This window comes from Leuresthes tenuis, unplaced genomic scaffold (assembly GCF_036924035.1).
Source record: "Leuresthes tenuis unplaced genomic scaffold, fLeuTen1.0.hap1 SCAF_13, whole genome shotgun sequence".
NCBI lineage: Eukaryota > Metazoa > Chordata > Actinopteri > Atheriniformes > Atherinopsidae > Leuresthes > Leuresthes tenuis.
The window spans coordinates 9,932,145-9,953,674 of record NW_027325367.1 but is presented as its reverse complement, the minus strand read 5'-3'; the positions used below and the strand labels follow the sequence as shown (position 1 = coordinate 9,953,674).

Here is a 21,530-nt window from a genome sequence, read left to right as displayed (position 1 = left end):
GTGCATTAAGATGTGTATCACATCAGTCTGCTCAACCAGAAAAGAATGCCCGTCTCCTTTGTGTCATCATCTTTCAGTTGGCAAACAACAAATTCGTCTGACCAACATCTGGCACTTAGTGAGACAGATGCAATACTGTCTGGCCCCTGCTCAAGTGATCTCTTGTTATAGGCTTAAATGTAGCCACACTCGTGATTTTTTTGTTCATGGTTGCACATTTTCTGTATCACTTATCAGAGAAAATAAAGAGCATTACGAAGTTATTTGATTATATATCATAACATTTTGCACTGAGGAGTCAGTCTTTTATTGTATTTTAGTATTCAGCCTGGCCATTAGAAAAAGGTTGATGGCAAATACTGACATCAAAATTGGATCATTGTTCTTCAAAGTTTTCTTTGTCCTGCTTGCAAAGACACACAAGGCTGGCATTTTTTATTTATATTTTTTCATATTGCTGAGCTTTTTAATAAAGCTCTTTTTTGGGGTCAGAATAGCAATAGCCTAGCAAACCCAAATGGCTAAAATTTAGAAAATGAGCATTTTTCAAAGTCAGCCAACCTAGAGTGGATACCCTCTTGAGAGACCAACAAAAAAACAAAGAGAGCAGCAGACAGCAAATGTGAGACAGTGAAAGGAATGATGGAGCAAGACAGACAGAGAGTTAGTGCAGAAAGAGGGAGATAAAAGGACAAGAAAGCGTCAGAGAAAGAGAGAGAAGAGGGATCAAGTGTCAGGTCCACTGTGGTCCATTTTGCCCCGAGACAGCTGCAGCCACAACTGACAAATCCAGAGGGGCCCCTTCCTCTATAGGCACCGGGAAAGCACCGGGAATTATCCAGCGTCTCAGCTCTCCACTCCTTAGGGAAGTGCTCTCTCTGTCTTTCTTTAACCAGCAGGAAAGACGAGGAGAGGAAGGTCACGTCCTGTCCCACATCCAGTGCCTCCACTGATAGCCCTGTTCCACTTTAGCCAACCCCACACCCCTGAAACATGGCAAATCCTGGAGACTAAGGGGGCACAATCATCTCACACCTTCCCATGCTTTCCCATCTACTTCCATATGTCCTCTCATAATGATTTGTATGTGTGTTAAAGGGATGTGGAAGAAGAGGTGGGGGAAAGTGTGAACAGCTGTGATGAACTGTCGTCCGGGGCATGATAATATACCCATGTCATTAAGACTTGCTAACATCTGTATGTGTATGTGTTAAGGTAGGTTTTAAAACAAGCTAGGCACAGTTCAAAGGAGGCCACAGCTTGCCGGCAAATCCTGATACCTGCTGCGTCCGTAAAGTAAGGAGCATTAAGTGAAATGAAAGCAGCTTACTGCCACGGAGAAAGAAAAAAACACGAGGCAGGCTGCGGATATTAGTGTATGAAAGGGGGCTAGAAGGTAAATGTGTGTGCTGGAAAGTAGAGGGGGGGAGCAGTAGCTAGAAGGGTGAGAAAGGTAGAAGGAGGTTTTGATGTTTGGGAAAGGAGTGCAGCAGGGGAGCACATTGTAATGTATCTACTGAAGTTTAGGCCTCTGTGTTTGATACAGTACATCTGTACCCCATTTCCCTCTTTTCCCCCAGCTGTGCACTCTCACGTGTACAGGAACAATAAGACTCAAGACCATAAATTCCCTCACTCCCTCTCTCCCTTCGCATCCATGTGTTTCTCTTTTTATCTCTCACACCCAAACAGACGCCCCTCCCTTTCCCCCTCTTCTCTTTTTGATGTAATGTCATGTTGCAGGCATTTGCTCTGACGTCTGCCTCAGATTGCTGACTAGGCTGTAGCTCATCATCTCAGACGCTCCACCATAAAAAGCTTGAATTAATTGATTTCCTCTCGGTAAGAGGGGTCATGTCTTCTGCTCTCGTTTCTGATATCCTTTCCTCCCTATCTCCTCTCTTGCCCCGCACTCCCCCATGTACACCCCCCCCCCTCTCTCAGAGCACCTCTTACCCTAATCCCACCACCCCCACCACCACTCTGCGATGCAAGAGATGGAAGTATCAGTTGGCCCTCATCAGGTCCGCTGGGGTCTGGGTGCGCGGTAAATGAAATATGGAAGCTGTCGCATTAGGAAATCCATTGAAGTTAATGAGGGCCGGTGTTCTCTGCGGAGCCACATCTGCTGCTGGTTAGGCGCCAACAGCCCCCTATCCAGACACTACTATGGGGACTGCGGGGGAGAATGAGTGGGTGGGAGGGTGATACCGAAGGGGAAACTGGACCTGGGGTATTGAGTGGTACTGGCCAGCAGTTGGCTGGGAAGAGTGGTAAGGAAGCTGAATGGCTGGAGGTCTTGACCTCAAGGCAATTTGTGATGGTGGCTGGATGGAGCATCGAGTAATAGATACCGTGTTGTTATCAGAGCGATCAGCTGGCTAAGCTGTAGTAAAACCATAGAAACTAGCCATTGCACACCCACATGCTATAGCAACATATGATATTGACAAACCAACTGAGACTCTTGCATGATGTACGTTTCAGTCCCTAGGATTATATGCCAGTTGGTTTCACTACAGGTCTGGCAATGTCATCGATACAACAACTGCATTGTCTTGTATTACCGCCAGGCAATGAGCAGTGAAGCCGATCTTTGTAATTTGGTTTGGGGGGGCTATTAAAGGGTAATGATGCATTGTTTCGAGATGGCAGCTCAGATAGAATAATTTGATGGTGTATTAGGCTTTACTGAACAATTTAGGATTTATTGGTCACTCACCGTGTATAACAGCTTAGTGGTGTTAGCTTGTGATAATGACAACCAAATGCTAAACAAAAGACCAGATAACATATGGTGGCATGGTTGACCATTACATAGACAGTAATTAGAAAACTCAAAGAGTTTTGTCAAAGAGTGCCAGACACATTAGGGTCAAAAGTTTAATGATGTGTGCGTGTGAAACATGGCGAATGGGCAGTGTATTGACGTGTAGACAAATGATTTAGAGCTGCGCTGAATGGGAAGTCACAGCTTTTTAAGACAAACTTTGCACTGATAGCTTTGGGCAGTTCAGATGAAATCCTGAGCCCATGTGGAATCTACTGGCTGCAGGAGGATTTGTTTTTATATCAGCCCTAGGTCAAATATTTGCTAATCAGTTTTACTTTTTTGTTTTAACTTGCTTGAAGTTCCAGATGGTGAAGGGTTTGCTGAATTAGAACAGTTCAAAGAGTATTTGGTAAGCTGTCAGTCTTAGAGTTGTATGCTGACATTCTACTTTTCTGTTTTCAACCTCTCATCTGGTTCTCCAAATAGTTTAATTAAAAAAAATAAAAAATAAAAAATTTGCAGCAATGACAGAGAGCTGAGGGGTGATTTTTTTCACTTGTGCATTTTAAATTTGACAGAATACGGCACTTTAGAAAAAAAACTCACTTGTCTAGGATAAATGGTGTTACATGTATATAAATGAGTTATTTTGGGTTATAACCAAATCTGACTTGACATGTTATAGATTCCTCACCTAAAAATTAAAGAAATAAGAAAACTATAGCACAAAAATGATGCCCATACTCTGTGTCTAACAGTCAGCTAAGGAAAGAAGGTGAAGTAATGGTCTCTTAACCTCTTGTCAGATCACAAAATACACCACCCACGGTCAGCCATAGCAGGGGGTCAGAACATGTTCTGAGGAGTCTGATCATTTGTCAGTTACAATTCAGTTTAAGGAGCGTCTTCGCTGTGTCATCCATCTTCACTCTGCATTCTAAGTATGCGTCCATGGAGTGTGTGTGTTTTATGCCATTTGTCAGTAGTTCAGAGTGCATCTTCACTCGTTCGTCTTCAGCAAGCGTCCTAATGGTGCATTCTTTGTGCATGTATAATGAATGAATAAGGTGGGTCACTATCAGGATAAGTTGAAGAGTTCTCTTATTGTCAGAAGCTAAAATTACAACTTACCACATTTGTGTTAAAATTGCTCTCTCAGCTATAAATAATGACATAATCAGCATGACAACATCACAGAGAGACAGCGGCAATTGAGACTATAATAGCTTTAGTTTACATCTACAGTATCACTGCATGGGAAAGTGATTCCTTTCAGAATTATTGCAGTATCACTATTATGTAGAATTCTTATGCAGTTTAGTTCAGACCCTACAAGCAAAAGCTGTGACATAATAAAAAGTTTGGAAGCCAGTTGTGCTTAAGAAGTGAGAAATGGAGATTTTAGGATTTTGAGGCCAGGCGTGTCTACGTGGCATATACACAAGGACGTGACTGCCCAATATTGTCCATGTCACGTAAATGTTTCTTTAAACTTTGTTTGTTTCAACTTTGTACCTGCCAACTTGATTCAAATTGCACATACTGCATCTCAAACTGTAAATGCCAAACTCCAGGGCTTGTAAGGAACTCAGTTCTATAAGTGGACTTTACAATAAGAACTGTAATTGTCCGTGGTATCCACAGTTGTCTCTAATCAAATTTAAATAGGCCCTTTAAACTAATTTTCTTATGAACATTTGCATATTAACAGATTTGTTTTCTTTCAAACAAGTAGTATCAATTATAGTTAATTAAATGATTGTCCAAGACACATTATCTTTATTTGTTCTGTATCTTGAACCAGATAACCTTAGCAAACAGGATTGCCCATGTTACCTCACAGGGCCTTATATGAGTCAATTAGTTATTTGTTGACCTTCTTGACCTCAGACATCGTAGTGTAGAGTTTGTCTGGGTTTCTTCTAAATCCTTTGGTAACCAGTTTAAAGACAAGCATTTGCACAGGATGTTGTCTAAGACAGTTAGTCTGAACTGTTCACAAAGTCTTTGTGTTTAGGTTGAATGTAATCTATATTTGCAATATATAAGAAATCAGAAGGTGTAGATAACCAGGCAAAGCAATGTGGCGTGGCTGGAAATCAAATTATTGTGTGCCTCAGCTCCCTTTACGAATATCAACAGCAATTTAGGTAAATTGCCTTTTAGCTGCTGCTTGATACAAGTGAAAAAATGAACGGAGGCAGTTGGATGAAGTTTGCGATAAAGAGTCCCGTGAATGTCTGCTCTGCCTGCATACTTGGCATTAGATCAAGGTGAGTTTGGTATGAGCGAGGGAATGAGCTAAGGAAAGGCTGAGTGTGTGTATGTGTGCATTTGCAGCCCTCATTAGTAAACTCCAGTCCTGCGTTCACAGTATGAAACACTCCACTCCTCCTCTTCCCTTCACTCTCAGCCTCTCAACTAAATGAGGTTAATAAACTCAAGAGTTTACTACCATCACTAACACCATCCCTCCTCCCATGCTTTCTCCTTCATCTCCCCTTCTTTACCTCTCTACTTCTCTCTGCACTCCTGAGCCAGCACTCCTCCACCTCCCTTCCACTCCTAAGCCTCCCTCCCTCTTTCATCTCAGCTGAAATGCTTTCTTCCTCTTTTCTTCACCTCTTTTTTATTGTCATTGTTGCAAGGCGAAAGCTCTGGGATTTCCTCCCTTTTTTCCCAGGACAGAGCTGCAATTACAGCTCAGGAGAGAAGAAGACCAGCTGTGCAGGGGACCTGAGGGCTGCTGACAGGAGTCGTAAGAAGACAAAGATAAGGGCGCCCCTCAGAGGCGAGGAATGAAAAGTGCTGGTATTTCCACCACAATAGTTCTTCCTCACATCAAAGCAGAGACATATTTTCAGACCACATGGTTGTTTTTAATAATGCCAGACAGGGTCATCTTGACCAAACAGGAATATAACCTGTCATAACGGATAATGTTCTGTGTTATGACCTGGCGCGCATGTCCTGAGCGTTAAACCATAACTTAACGCAATCTGGCTTTGGTAGGAACAAGCAGCGATACCAAAGAAATGTGAAGAATGCATCAAACAACCTTGGGTGCTGTTACTTTGGACAGCATGTAGACAGGGACATTCTGAAAGTAGGGAATAGTCAAAGTATTAATGCAGAGGATACAAAGATCAAGGATAAATTCAGACAGCTGTGACTTGTGCATGTTCAAGACTGTCAAGTCTGGCATAAATATGAGTTAATACATAATAGGTTTGCAAGTGAATGTCCCTGAAACACACACACTGCTGCTGCTGGTCTTATAATTGGTTTTCCTTTCATCTTAAAGCTCATATCCTCAAGGCATACGATCAATGTGGAAAATCTTTTCCTGGCTGTATTAACTAGCATACTCATTAAACTATATGATTATCAGAAATCTAACAGGATTATCATCAAACACAAGGTTTAAGTATTGTTTTGTGCACTGGTGTGGTCACAGTGGTCCACTAATCATATGACTAAGGGTCTAAGACTTTAGTCTATAGTGTATCAAAGTGAAGCTGTGACACTCTCTTTAATTTTTAAAGAGCCCAGATTGAATAACTGCACAGCAAAAATGTTCCAATGTCAACTGAAATCAAACTGTCACTAACTGTGTTGTAATGCCCAAAACACTTCAGTCCTGAAGGTGCTGATTCCTTATTTTACTTACTTTCACTAGTTCAGTGAAAAGACCAAAACCAACATGGGATCAGAGAGTCTCTCACTACTTGTGACCTCCCTGAGCTCTCAGCTCCAATGTTCCCTCGTTTAACAGACTTACAATTGATTTAAACAGTAAAACTAAGTCTAAGAAGTTATTTATGAAACCTTACTTTGGTGATGAAATGATCCTATCTCTGAGTAATGTTTAGACCCGACCTAAGGGGCTTTCCTGCTGGCTAGGTAGGGGAATTGCAGTTTGGGAAGCATATTTGCAATCTTATGGTGGATCCTGCATAACCTTTATCAACAATGGGAAAAATAATTAAGTAAAATGTGAGAGGAATTTATTAACAAACATAAAACTATAGTGCATGTACCCTTTCTTTGAAATCCACTAACGAAATGCCTCGCTTTGTTCACTGCAGCAGTGACACATTTCCAAGCTCAGTTAGACTTAGTTTGTCAACCCACAATTTAGTCAGCAGGATTACACCTGTTTCTTGACTTAATTCTCCCCTATCACTGCCATAAAAAGTTTATTTTCCCTTTTTGGTTTAGCTTCTACTGACTAAACCATCATACATGTTGACATTAAAATTAGGGGAAATAACAGGGTATGTGTCATCAGTTTAAATATGGTATATCAGACTTAATCTGTAGTCAAGGCTTTTCTTCCTGGACTTGATGATGTCACAATGACACACACCAGCATAACGCCTGTTTATGGTCAACGAATGAGCAGCTGCCTGCCTTTTTGATTTTTTATAAATCTGAACACACTGGGCCTTTCAGAAAGAGGGCCTTTCAGAGACGGAAGTAAAAATAAGCATCTGAGCAGGACGATTTAAAATCTATAAAGCACAGGAGTGTAAATTCAAAACTGGATTTAAAATCTTGAATGTGGTCAGAATTGGTAAAAAATAATCTTAGAACTTACTTATAACTAAGAATCTGGTAAACCGTATCAAAACTTTAGATTTAAAAATAATATTAACAGAAGTAAATAGTGTTTTGACTTAACCTTCTGATCAACACCTCTGATGAATTAGCCTGGCTGTGTGAATTTATTGAATATTTATTTTAGTCTTTTCCTGCACACTCAATCTTGATCTGATAGCATAAGCTGATATAACCTCAAACCACAGCTTAACAAGTGCCATTTGATAAACACTTTTATCTGAACATTTCTAGGAATTAATGGCCCCAACTGGTAATGGAACTTTAACTGTTTACATCGGACGCCAGACACACCCCACACAGGACCACATAATCAAAACAATTGGGATGTGTGCCTGTTCAGCTTCAGCTATCAGCTGCGTCCAATGTAATGTTTCCTACCAGCTGTCGCGCTGTCAAGGTTGTCCGTAAATGCGTAACAAAGAGAGAGTGATGGCAGCAGGAGCTCCCATCAGGCCCATGGGACAGTCGGAGAGGAGCAGACGGTCGTGTCGTTTCACTGGAAACATATGGTGAAACTCAAGTGTGTAATTTACCTAGGACTACGGGTGGCCTTGAGCTGCATGTACACACACATGCGAGCACACATGTACACGTACACAGTGACAGGGTGTAATTTACCTGGGGCCTATGGGTGGCCTAGTATCCTGTTGCACTCGTCATATATGCAGACAGCTCTAACACAGTTCACACCAACACGGACACGGACGGAGAGAGTGAAACTAATTTCCCCAGGCTGGCAGACAGGGGAGTAAGAAATCACACGGTGACAGAGACGTTAGAGAAAGGTAGATACACTATGAGGTGAAGACATTACCCCAAAATCTCAACCTGTGGGAGTTGCTTCACACCCTGTAGCACATCCTCTCCAATTCATCAACCTCACTTCTTTTCAAAGCCTGAGCTAGCCCCCCTGAGAGAGGGAAAGAGATGAAGGCTGCTGGTGCACCAGCGAAGGGGAGTAAGACGGATTAAAAGAGAACCTCCCTCCCTACATTCCTGCACTGACCTTCGTAGTGGTGTGGCACTGGAGCTATCATCGGCCCTCCATGCTTTACAGTTGGGTGTTATTGACGGGTGGGATTATAGTCTCCTTAAACTTCTACGCTCCACCTACAGCAACCATGAATGGGGCATATCTAGTTTCACATGAGGATTGACAGACGGGTTGCCCCAGACATTTACAGTTGGCAGTGTTTGAGATGTCTGGCTGTGGTGAAGGCTGATATGATAGCCTGTCTGCAAGTTGCACAATGTGTGTGTGTGTGTGTGAGAGTCAGAGAGGGAACTCGTGTTTGATCTCCTTTCTCTGCCAAGGAGCTTTAACTTCACTCCAGGTGCAGAAAAGTCAACCTGAGGGCATGGGAGGCACGTACAGATGAGATGACATGCCTGAAGCACACACACACGCACACACACACACACACACACACACAGAGTGTGTCAGGAAGCTTCCTGGGAGCAGTAACTCAGAATGAGTAACCTCGCGGTTTAAACTGGTTTACCAGTCCAGTGGTGTTGCCATGGAATGCCTCTGAAGGCTCTGTAATGTGCTGTAGGATAAACATTTCTGTTACTGCCTCCACATGAGAACATCAATCAGTCCCAAACAGAAATACTGAGAGTGAGAAATGAAAAGGTGAAAGGGCCAGCTGGTTCGGTGGGTAGGGTAATGACAATGTGCAGGACAGCCACTTAGAAGCAGACGGAGTTGGTTTTCTTTGCTGCAGGTCAGGTCTGATTGAGCAGGGAGTAATTGAGTCGGTCTACATGCACTGCGTACGACACTGAAGTCAATCAACAGGTGCCGAAGAGTCCGACTAAAATCATCACAAAATCATCAACAGTTACAAATAGCCGCCGAGTTGCTGTTTAAAGCTCTCTTCCATTCATTCCATGACCCCAGCTCTAGCACAAATAATCACCCGTGTTATTCCTCTGCATCTCCACACAGGGAATCTGTGTGGTCCATAATGAGCTTAGCAAACATCTGCTACTCCTGTATTAGAGACCATTTTCTCCACGTCTCATCCTGTAATATGGAGAAATTAGAGTGCAGGGACTCATTCGATGTGTTTATATACACAAACACACGCACATTCACAGAGAGCAGACATAACATAAGGAGTCCAAGTGTTTTTATACTACCCAACCGAAGCTCTAACATACCATCTCGACACCACAATTTTCCATCCACAACAGTAAAACACTACCGTGTGTCTTTGGTGTGCGCTCGCTGAATACCAGAGGTTTTTTTCTTTCTTTCAAAGAGCAGGATACTGAGGCTAGTTAACTGAGTAAAACCCAGAAACTCCTTGGAACATGAACTGATGGAAAACTCAGTAAGATGAGTGAACCTGCCCCCCCTCCACCCTTTTTTTTTTTCTTCAGAGGCCTATAATCATTTGTTTTAATATTACATATTCTTTGTATTTTAGCATTGCAGGAATTTCCCCTCAAAAACACTAAGTTATGTAACCACTGATTGGTGTAGCATATATAGAGGAATAATGCCACCTAGTGTCACAACCCTCAAAAGACAACCTATTCTCAGTTTTCCAGTTTGTGCTCCTTTGATCTGTAAGTCAACATCATTCTTAAAATGCACCTGGAGGAGAGAGGCAGAGGATTCCTGAGATTTTAGGCGAGAATGCTCATTTGTAACCTTTGCTAAAAATCTATTCTACAAACATATTCCAGATCGTAAACTGAATCTCTCACAAACACTGTTCATCTGACAGTGTTAATTGTAGCGATCAGCTACTGTCAGCTTAAAAGGACTACTCTGAAGAAAGGACATCTCATTTAGTTAAATGCCTGTTCATTTGAAGCCTCCATTCTCTCGTCTGTTTTTCGACTCATCCACTCAAATCACAGGTAGAATGAGTAAGATGCTATGAGACCAAGGAGAGACTCAAGGATGAACAAACTGAAACATTAGAGGAGAAGGAACAATAAAACCGGTCAAGACACAGAAAAGACAATAAAAGTTAAGTCAAAGTGGACAGTTTAATAGTTTTTATAATATAAATTCCTTTATATCTGCATGATGGTGTCACGACATACAGAAGACAGGACAACCCACGGCTGGACACCAATGACTATATTGCTTCCTCCTTATATACAGTGAGGTGACTGAAGTTAAAAATGACTGAAAATCAAGTTGTCCACAGTCACTCAAAGCATTTTTCTCGTCATGTCTCATTCTTGGAAAAGTCTGTACTGATGGTTAAACTGAGCATCGTTTGCGATGATGGATGATCTTCCTCACTTGCTCATCTCCTGCTGGACTTCAGTGAGGATCTGCTCCTCCAGTTTGGAGGTGTCGTACTCCTTCAGCATGTCGTACTCCAGCCAAGGTTGCGCAAACTTCTGCACAAACTCCATTTGTGTCGGTTTCATGCAGAGATCAAATTGAATGCCCTGGATGTTGAACTTGGGCCGTTCCCATCGTTTGGACCATGGCTTTGGGCGCATTCTTACTTTGATCTGTCGAACAGACAAAAATAGTTAACCGTTTCAAATAATCTTGTTTATCTCTTTTTTTGGGAGGGTGGGGCATCACTGCTAGTTTGGTTAAGTAAACTCATGGTCCTACCTCCTTCCTGTGAATTTTACAACAGAATTTAGCCATTAATGAAAGCTCCTAATAGGTCAAATCTTATTAAAGGCAGTTATAAAATAAAAAAAACAACAAAAAAGCTACTGAAAAAGCAGGTGTAATACTATTAGGCATAAACGATGAGTTTGTTCAGGAAAACCCACAACTGAGGCAGCTGTTTGGGTGCATCTAAACTTCTCTCACCTTGTTTACAGGCACCTCTCCAGTCGGGGAGAAGGGCACAGGCTTCATTTCGGGGTCCACGGTGCTGTACTCAGGCATAGCGTCTCTCAGGTACATCAGGTTGTCATCCAGTCTTTTCTCCACTTTCAGAACTTCAATTTTCTGTATACGGGGGCTGTACAACTCATAGCAGATCTCAACACCTGGGCCACACACACAGAGATACACACAAAAAGTTTACCTGACATTAACCTGGCTACCCTCTTGCATCAGAAATTAGAGACACACCAGTTAACCAGTCAGATGACTGGGGAGAATAGTTGTAGTAGCTGCAGATGATTGCAGTGCAGACAGTATATTCAATAGATGTTTGTTACTATTATTATTTTATCAGAAGCCAAGAAAAAAAAGAAACCACAAACAAAACACAAAAACATGATATCAGAGAAATTATAAAGGAAGAGATCCGTCACTTCAATTAGTTCATATAAATCTAGTCAGGGATTCAGTGATGTTAATGCTGGCAGTTGCGTGATCACATGTCCCTCCCCGTCTATTAAAACAGCCAAATCAAAGACCATATCCAGCCAATCGCGTTGCACTGACACACATCCACAGCTGATGTTCAGGACAGCTTTAGCTGTGTGGTGCCAGGGTGCAGACAGACTTGGAGATGGAGGATATCATGTGCAGGATTACCAGGAAAGGTGAGAATTTAGTTATGACCACCGTATAACGTCACTCATTTTGGACATTTTGGTAAATAAAAACAGAGGTGTAACGGTGAGGTGGGAGCTGGTTTACACTTCATTTTGGAAAAAAGTCAAAGTTTCAGGACAGAAAACTCAAAACAATACGTCTGAAAATGGAAAACAAACAACAGAAGAAATTTTTAGGTAAATATTTATGACCAAACTGCAAGCAATCGGCCAAAAGAAGTGGGATTTAAAATAATATGACTGCCTGAAGAAACATTATTTCTGGCAGTTATGACCTCTTTAATAAATTCACAGGTGGTACTTTGACACTTTTCTCATTCCTTCACAGAGCAAAGAGTGTTCAAACTTCAAGAAAGACATTTTAAGGCAACACTGTGGCCAATAAACAGTCAGGATCCAAATTGACCATTAAATTGACCAAATTTATGGTGGAAATAAAAAAAATATATATATTATGACAAGCCTCCATCCCATCAACGAGACCGTTAGAGCCCAACTGATGAAGAATATTGTTTTTCCATTTGTAAAGTCCTTGCCTTCAAACTACCACAAAAGGCAGAGGAAGCGCAACAAAGTACTAATAATGACATGTTTGGTTCATGAGTGCATTTTTTCCCCTAATTCACCTGAAATTCTTTTAAAAAAGGCCAAAAATAAAACAATTTTATTTAATTTTTTAAGCATGTTTTACAAAGGCGAATGCCGTCATATCTGTGATTTCTTTATGCATCTATTTTGCAGCGATTAGTGAAATTGCAACTATGGTGGGGACCTAAATGAGAAAAAGAACTCCTAGTAGTATTTCCAAGGTGGCTGTAAAATGACTAGACTTCCTTAAAAATACTTTCATGATATTACTGTTGTGTACATCAGCCACCAGCTTCTCTACTCTCTAGATAATCAGTGCTGGTCATTGAAAAGCCCACATTGATTTACCACTATTGGAAAGACGAATCAATAACAAGGAGTAAGGATCAAATAAAAACAGCTTATTGTAAACTGAGAATACATCGAAACCCCCACAAATTCTTTAACAGACACAGAAATTTTTTAAGGCATTATTGCTATGAAATACTAAAATTATGAAATGTGCTTCGAGCTCATAAAAGTAAATCCAGTTCCAGCACACATGTATTTGAGAACAAATGTTACCTTGATTATTAATGATGTTCCTCAGGACAAACGTGGCCCCCAGCCCTTTCCCACCCCTCTGGATGCAGATCCCGACAAAACGATTGCTTTTCCCACTTGCATTGGGATCAGCCATTGTCACTGCAAGGATACTCCCTGAAAGCAGCAATAAAGTGAAGTAAAGTAAATAAAGTTGGCATGGATAACCACTGCAATAACCACAGCATTACTGTGGGCATGTCTGGGCTTTAAGCTGAAGGAAGATAAAGAGCCCGAAAACTTGAGGGAAGTAATATGTCAAATTTACAGAAAAAGGTTCTGGTCAATGGCTCCAACACTGCTAATCTTTAAAAGAATAAAATACCCTGGAAAGTGGTGGGGAAAAGGTTAAAAGGGGTGGGGAAAAAGATCAAACTGTCCAGATGATGTCCATAAAGTTTCTTTACAATTTAAAAAATATATCATAAAGGCAAATTCTGAGATATCTTAATCAGATCTGTTCTATGTGCTCAGTAGTTGTCAAAGTTTTTAATCACATTGTATTTGTGTATTTCAGGCATCCTGGTAATGAAAGAGGTACTGTTCAATGAACCCCTAAAAAATGGCTACTCCTCAAGAAAAGGCACAATGTGTGTCAGGGTTTATTTGAAATAAAATCGGATACGCAGACTCAGCGAAACTATAGAACAGAAAGTATGGACTAGATCCACTGTCATGTCCGTCAATTTGTGTACGGCACATGAGATTTATGGAGACAGGGACAGTGTTGGATAAAGGGACGAGTGGACGACCAAGAACAAAGGGATGGCCCAATTCCCTGGCCACCTTGTTCACAAGATATCACTCCCTTAGACTTCTTTCAAAGGGATCGTGTTAAAGATATCGTGTATTGAACAAAGATACGAGACATCGCTGATCTGAAGCAAAAGATCTCTGATGCCATTGCCACCGTTGATGATGAGGCTATGCTACAACGAACATGGCAAGAAATCGAGTACCGTATTGATGTGCTTTGTGCAACTAATGGTGCCCATATAGAGGTGTATTAAATTAGTTTAAAAGACTTTAATATCTATTCCTCATTTTGTAACAATTTCCACATATTTGTCTGTTCATTATCTTTTGTAATACATTTTTGAAATTGTAAAGAGACTTTATGGACAGCCAGGACCAGGAAAGCACCAGACCATTTAGTTCTTACCTGTGTAGAATTCAGGAATATTGAGCACTTTCCTCCTGCGGATCATGTCCTTCCTCTCAATGGAAAACTTTAAGGGGTTTGTCCTCTGCTTGGGAGGGATGAACTCTGGGCTAAGAAATCTGAGAGGAACAGACAGGCAAATACAACTTTAGCAACCATAATCGACAGCAGAAAACGCAGAATATGTGTAGGTGTGAATGTCACCGAGATGTTTCTGTCGCACAAAGGAATGTCTTACTTTCGCAGAGACGCCACCGTCTGCGTCTTATCTACAATGACAGGTTTGGATGGAGGCACGAATTTAGGAGGCTCGCTGTCAGCACGGCGGCACAAAGACGTGGACAGAAACCCTGGAAGCAAGAATTTGATATTATTTCATTGTCATTCAGTATTTCCACACCTGATATAAAGCCAGGGTGCTTGTAAATCGCTAGCCTTAGCGTTAGCTTCGTTGTCGCACAAGCGGTGTCTGTAAAAAGTGATATTCTCAAAACTCTGTGAAAAGTGATATTCTCAAAACTGTCAGCATGTTAAAACATTAAGCTGAAAACGTCTTTATAGCACTTACGTTCATTTTGGAGCTGGAAGCTGCGACATAACCTCAGTGAAACGATTACTTTATCGAGTCCTTTAGTGCACGCCGCCATGATTGACCTTCTGTTGTCACATTGTACGGAAGCTTCTTCTTCTTCTTCTTTGATGTTTAATGGCAGCTGGCATCCTTGGTGTTGCATATGCCGCCATCTACTGGACTAAATTTCTCTCTTTTTTTCCCTTCTTATTTCTTCTTTTCTATATTCTTTTAATTATTCCAGTATTTACCAAGAATCTTATTGTTATTCTCCTCCCTTCCTTAGACTTAGCAGATTCTACTATGTTTTTCAAATTATATTCTGTTATTCCTGCCCTCTGCAGCCCTATCTTCATTATTTCCCTCTCCCTTCCATATCTGGGACATGCTATCAACACATGTTCCACTGTTTCTTTCTCCCCACAGCTACACTGCCCAGTTGGATGTTTCCCCATTATCTTAAGTGTTTGTACGGAAGCTGCTAAGGCAAAACGACTTTGAAACGCGATTTGGTTCAATTGTAGCTGAAAGGTTTTTCCACAAGATGGTGTAGCTGTTCCGTCGCCTATAAACGATCAACTTTGGGCTTTTCAAGCGCACAATATAGTGCTCAAGGTGAGAAATTGAATAGTAAAACAAAAATGTTATTAAATTGAATTTAATTCAACATTAAACCTAACCGGGTTTACATCAAAACGTTTATATTATTCAGAAGTAGCCTTTTAAGACACCCGTTTATTGAAGTCAATTGATAACTGACAAGATGATAAAGACTTTTCATTTTGTCTGGGCACAGGAGTCACTTTACAAATCTTTGATCTGTTACTAAATACAAACAAATGAACCACCTACCTCTGCGGAGGTGAGTGGGTTTTTCTATCAATATGCTATCACAAGAGGCTTATAGTTTAACAAGCTTATTTGAGTTCGTTTCACCAAAGATTTGATAGAAACTTAAAGGCAAATGTATGTTTTATCGCACAGGAAAAGCTAAATAGACAAAAACTTTCCATTCATCAATCTTAAGGGTTCTGAGGGATAAATAAATAGGTAAAATCCTATTGTGGTGGTCTTGGTAAAACTAAGTGTATACTGAATGGATGGGCTACTGTGGCGTGATTTATAGCCTAACACTATAATGTAAAGAAAAAATGCTATTTGATAAGATGGCGTTATCTTTTGAAAGTGGACAATGATAGTGAAATAAACTGGTCGACCAATTATTAGATAAATGGGGTAAAAAGTAGTTTGTGTCTGAAATACACAGCTGGAAATTAATATCAAACATTCAAATGATAAGGCTTTGGTGCATCTGTTACTGTAGCCCATATTAGTAACACTGACTCTAACTAACAGATTCAAAAAGTTATCTAAATGTCGTACCATGATTGTCTTAACTTCCCAGATTGCTAGAAGCATTCACTTTAAACTCAGTTCAAACATATGTTTTGCGCGCGCGTGTGTTTGGCAGGGAGCTCCTGGTCCTTCAAATGACGCAGCGGAGCGTCGCGCCTGCAGGTGGACTGCCTCCTCAACGCGACGCGCAGTTGGAAAAGCACAGAGCTGTACACGGCTCCAACCCACAGGGACCTGAATGCCAGTCTCAGAGCAGTGCGGTGGGAGGATGAGAGAAAGCTAGCGACATGGGACCGCACATCTCCTGAATCCGACACTCGATGCTGCCTTTTCTGCTGGACTTTCTAATGATTCGGAGAAAATCTAGATCTTTGAGGTTTCAAGAATGTTCTTCTCATATGGGACTATCTCAGCCGTCAGTTTTGCGCTCCTTTTGGGAATAACGCGTCTGACCGTCCTCTGCGATCTAACTAAGGGGTCTTCGGACTTTTCAGGTAAGGGATTTATGGCTTGTTATGCTTGTTTGTTTTTGTTTTATGTCTATATGTAATGAAAAGTAACCCGGGGTTGTTTTCGAGGCTTCTAAAAAAGATGCCCAACCATTTAACTGCGTTTTTGCACTTGGGTTTCATCCCCTTTCAAACTTGAAATGTAGCTTTTTGTACGATGAATGTAGCCGAAAACAAAACACCACGAATGGTTCATGCTGTTTAGTGTGTTGAGCACAACTCTCACAAAAAGTGTGATTTAAATGTTGCGTCGCATCAAGCTCTCCTCTCAGGGCGACCCGTGCCTCTGGCGTGCTGCAGCATGCAGACTGAAATGTTTGCTTCGTAAACCAACCTGAATACGCGGAAAAAAAACCCATATTGTCCTTATCTTTTGGCCTACTTTGACACAGTTTACGAGGAATGACCCACATGAGCCACTTCAAACAACAGGTTCTCCTCCACTTAAACCGTCAGCATATAGGGTGGCTTTGAGTTGGTTTAACAGCACACCGGCAGAGATGAGCAATATAAGATGATGCAGTTGCGATAGATGTTCCAGATTTTAGACTCAATGATAAAAGGTTGTCTGCTGACAAAGTTGTATTATTTTCTGTGCTTTTTTTGGGCTGCCATTATTTGGAAAGGTCAGTGCCTGGGACCTGAGTGCAACAGGAGGTTAGGTAACAGGCTGGGGTTTTATGTCTGCTACAAATAGTCAGCAAACAGTGCTACTAAACCAAGTTGGTCTGTGTTGCATCAGTCTGTTGAGCTTTACCTGAGCCCAAGACAAGCCTGCATGTTTTGTTTACAGTGCTATAAAACAGGAAGGGAGCTTTGTGTCTGTGTTAATTGGCCTCTAATGTGTCTAATGGTTGGAAACGGCAGACTAACATTATGGTGAAAGGTGCTAAAGAGCAGATGTATGTAACCTGTCCCCTGTGTATGATTCTGTGTCTATATGTCCATGATGCTGCCTAATGAGCTGCTAAAGACCATGGTCTAATGAAGGCTGTTTAACCCTCATAGCTGTAATTGCCACGTGTGTATGAGTGTGTGTTGTTTTTGTCAGAAATAGTTCAACTGAGTAGCTTACATGGCGGTTAATTAAGCAACATGGAAAACTATTAAGACCAGATGATTCCAGATTGGATCAGGCTTACACACAAAATTATGCATTTGTCAAGAGTTTGGTTGAATTCTCAACTCTGGTGTTGTTCTGAAATGTCAGAATACTTTGCACCAGGGAAAAAGGGATGGCACAGAGCTGTCATGAGAAGATCTTTCTTTGCTCTGTGTGGTCCTCATGTCAGTTCAGGCCCTTTTGGTTGCTTTCATCCTCGATACGATTTTATTTGCGCGCTTGGGGCTCTGCATGCTTTTACAGAGCTTCTGACCAAGTATCCTAATGAAATTACTTAAATAAGACAGAGTCTACCGCTGAATTCCTTAGAGACAAAGACATCCTTCAGTCCTGACATTCTTGACCAGCTGGAGTCTCCCAGGAGACTGCGAGGAGCTCTTTGATTGACAGCTGGTGCCAGCTTGCAGTGTGACAGAAGTGGTGGGTTTAGATCTAACATCTGTCAGTCCGATTGCAAACAATCTGCTCACATCAGTGAACCTCATTACTGAGGTGAAGTAACCTGCTGGAGTCAGCTGTTCCAGGAGGTGCTAATGGCAGTTCAAGTTACTTTAATTTCATCATGTTGTTTGAATATGTCTGTGTACATTCGCACCTTTTGTCAAAGGCAGTTTAACATTTCATCAAAGCCTTTGAACTTACTGAAATGTAAGAAACGGTATGTTAGTGGATAATTTAAGTCTGCCTCCGCTCCGTTATCAGCTTCTATTACAGTATACAGCCGCCTGCATGGATAATTAGAGGTGCAGAGTGAGATGCACAGCTCTTAAGAACCCCTCTGCTAACAGCCGTACTAGCTTATTAATGCTTGGTCTTACAGGCTATTGACTTAGTTGATTCAGTTATTTGTGTATCCTATACTAACAGTACAACGCTACAAAACTGATATCCTCTAATTATGGGAGAGGAAACAACCATCCTCCTGTTGGCAGAAATGTTTTCAATGCCTTGTGAGCATCACATGATCAATGTGCTTTTCTTTCTCCTACTGGATGCCATTATCAGATTACACAGATCAGATTGTCAACAAGTAGTTGTAAAGGAAAGTGATGAATGCTGGAAAAAAAGGGGGAAACAAATAATAACAGGAACAGGCTTTCGCTGCAGCGGTACTTCTGGACTGAGTCACTTTTTACGTGCAAGCGAACAATACTCTGGCACATTTTTGTTTCCTTTAACTGCAGAATGTATTATAGGCACTACATTGTTGATCAGATGTTACCAGACAAACCTCCATGTTGCCAAAGGGTTACAGTGAGGACACTTTCGTTCTGTTTCTCCACCATAAAACCCCACAGGCAAAAACCCTATTTAATCCCAGTCAATGGGATGAGAGGCTGTTTAGGGGCCAAGGGGTCAACTGAGGTCAACCCATAGTAACTGGGAGTGTGTGGTTAAGGGGAGTCATCATCCATCTTTCTCTTTGTTCCCTGCTGTCAACCTTCATCTCACATGCTTTTCACAGATTAGAAAGGTAGAGGGAAGGTCTACACAACACCATTTTTTTCTGTCATGAATTTTAAATCAGTTTAAAAGACTAAGAAGTAAGGTGATGTTTGGAGAACTTCACATTAGACTTGTCAGTTGCAATAATTCAGATTTTGACTTTCCATGATCAAATTGAATTGAACCTTTATATTTCAGTACATTTGTTGACTTTGTTCATTGTTTTGATGCACACATCTGAACATTTTGAACAACTTTAACGTGGCTATAGAGAAGTGTTTTTCCATTAGCCTGTCTTGATTCCAAAATGTAAGGCAAAATAGTGATAACACCTTAAATGTTTAGACTTTTGGATGCTATTCTGTATGCAGTCATGTACGTATACATGCATGCTTTCATTCAGAACCAAACATGTTAACAAATGTGTACGATCTTCATTTGGCCCAATGGTTCCTTTTATTTAGTCGAAACAAAAAACAAAATGACTAGAACTCAGTTTTCTAAAACCCATATTAAAGAATTTCTGTTTTTTTATGTCCCCGCAGAATGAATGAACTCCAAAAAACACAGAATCAGTTTTAAACTTTGTCAAAAGATGCCTGTGCATAATTGTACAAGACAGCAAGGGGTTTGTGAAATGCATTTTCACTCCACTCCAAGGAGGTGCAGGGGTCGAGTGCGCCGAAGGCAGGACGTGATGCGAAAAGCTCACTGTGGAAACTGCGATGTTTTGTTCACAGCACATCGTGAAAGACAAATGAGGCTGCCAGCTTAACCTTAACGTTGACTGCTTGTGTTGATTGCTTTATCACATTCATGTGGACATATCTGCAATATCCACAAAGAAGTGGGACGCAACGAACATGGAAGGAGAAAAAACACTAAAGCAGCAACCACAATCAGAACAGACACACAGAAAAATACCTTCTGTTCTTACCTGCAGACTCACTTTGATGTTTTCTTGACTAAAGTTAGCTCATCTAACGTTAGGCATCTGCATTCTTACGTGCAGCCTCTCTGAAGCCTTTCTTCTGGTCCTTTCTTCAAACATGCAAAAAAACAAAGTTTTCTTCTATTTCTGATTTGTAAGTAACTGATTTGTATGATTGTCAAAACAATTGCTGCTCAATGTTCTGTTGTTTGAGTCTTTTGAGACTTTTCTCCGCTCTTGTTTTTATAAATTGACCAAAAGCAATTATACTGTGATAATGACCTAATGCTCATAGTTAATCAAATGCTAGTTTGTTACTTTTACTTTTATCAAGTTATATCAGACATGCACTGTTTTCCATGAATCTGATGGCAGCTGAAAGAGTGCTTTTCAGCATCATTTGCTAATTTTTCCACATCACTTTCAGCATGTCATGCCTGAATAGCCCAGAGCCATATTAACAGACAGGCACTCAAAGTACATGGAGCCTTTGAGAGTTCTCCTTATAAGAAGAATCTGACAGTCATGTTATTAATGAATAAAATATTTTTAAAAACTGTTGAAAGGTTCCAATCACATGATCTTCATCATTCATGCACTAATTTATGTAGTAAAATAAACCGCTTTTCAGTGAGAATCCACTCAGTGTTCTTTATAAGATATGCTGTTCACCCTGTTTAATCAGATAAAAATGTCAGATTTTCAGCTTATTACATCCACTGCTGGTATGCTTTACTCATATGTTTTAAGAAAATTTCAGCTATAAGGACTTTTTCATGTGCTGTTCTGTGCTTGTTGTAGGTATATCTGACAAAACATCAACATAAATTGGACCTACATGTATGTCTGAATGACTGAAGGTCACTGCTTCTGACTTCTTTAGTACGTAGTGTTACATGTCTTGTGCCTGAAGAGGGCTGCTGCCCTACAATCTATGTATCAACAGCTTGTTTGTGGAGTTCATTTTCTGGGATTGATAAGCTGAAGTGCTTCTTTTTTGCCAAGTGCTGTGAGTTGTAGTAAACTGCATGCACAAATTCACCTCCTCTGTTACCCCATGGGTAAGTACTGGATTAGGCTACTCCTAACTCCTACTCTGCCTACCCCCACACACATACACACCCCTCCATCTATAAATGAGCACCACTAACACCCCTTAAATCTTAATCTACTTTGATTTTTGAGTAGCTGTGGGTAGAATACTGAGCCCCGTGCTCTCCTCTCTTAGCCCCTTACCTTCCCCCTCTCACACACTCGTCATCTCACCTCCCTTCTTTCCCCACCACCGCTGCTTCTACTCCTCCCCGCCTTTTTGCTGCCTCTACTCCTCCCTAGGGCTTGCCTGATCACTGTTTCTGTGTCTGCA

The 21,530-nt window shown here is 41.1% G+C and overlaps 2 protein-coding genes across 2 annotated transcripts in view; one reads left to right on the top strand and one right to left on the bottom strand.

Moving 5' to 3' along the window:
* Positions 1 to 10,388: 10,388 nt before the first annotated feature.
* Positions 10,389 to 14,897, bottom strand: mrpl19 (mitochondrial ribosomal protein L19). Its single transcript, XM_072362595.1, has 6 exons — positions 14,797 to 14,897; positions 14,467 to 14,578; positions 14,229 to 14,347; positions 13,049 to 13,183; positions 11,199 to 11,380; positions 10,389 to 10,882 (listed from the first exon to the last, which is right to left on the bottom strand). Exons 1-6 carry the CDS (start codon positions 14,873 to 14,875, stop codon positions 10,661 to 10,663), a joined length of 849 nt encoding a protein of 282 aa, XP_072218696.1. The 5' UTR covers positions 14,876 to 14,897; the 3' UTR covers positions 10,389 to 10,660.
* Positions 14,898 to 16,364: 1,467 nt separating this feature from the next.
* Positions 16,365 to 21,530, top strand: part of LOC140266679 (protein eva-1 homolog C) — a 74,956-nt gene continuing 69,790 nt past the window's right edge. Inside the window, exon 1 of the mRNA XM_072361748.1 lies at positions 16,365 to 16,649. Within this exon, the coding sequence (XP_072217849.1) occupies positions 16,541 to 16,649 (109 nt within the window). The 5' untranslated portion in view covers positions 16,365 to 16,540. The remainder of the gene's footprint in view (positions 16,650 to 21,530) is intronic.

Excerpts from the sequence above, each read along its gene's own strand:
- mrpl19 (XM_072362595.1), bottom strand. The coding sequence starts at position 14,875 with ATGGCGGCGTGCACTAAAGGACTCGATAAAGTAATCGTTTCACTGAGG. Across the intron at positions 14,348-14,466 it reads ACGGTGGCGTCTCTGCGAAA|ATTTCTTAGCCCAGAGTTCA; the intron begins GTAAGACATTCC and ends TGTTCCTCTCAG. Across the intron at positions 13,184-14,228 it reads TATTCCTGAATTCTACACAG|GGAGTATCCTTGCAGTGACA; the intron begins GTAAGAACTAAA and ends TGCTGCTTTCAG.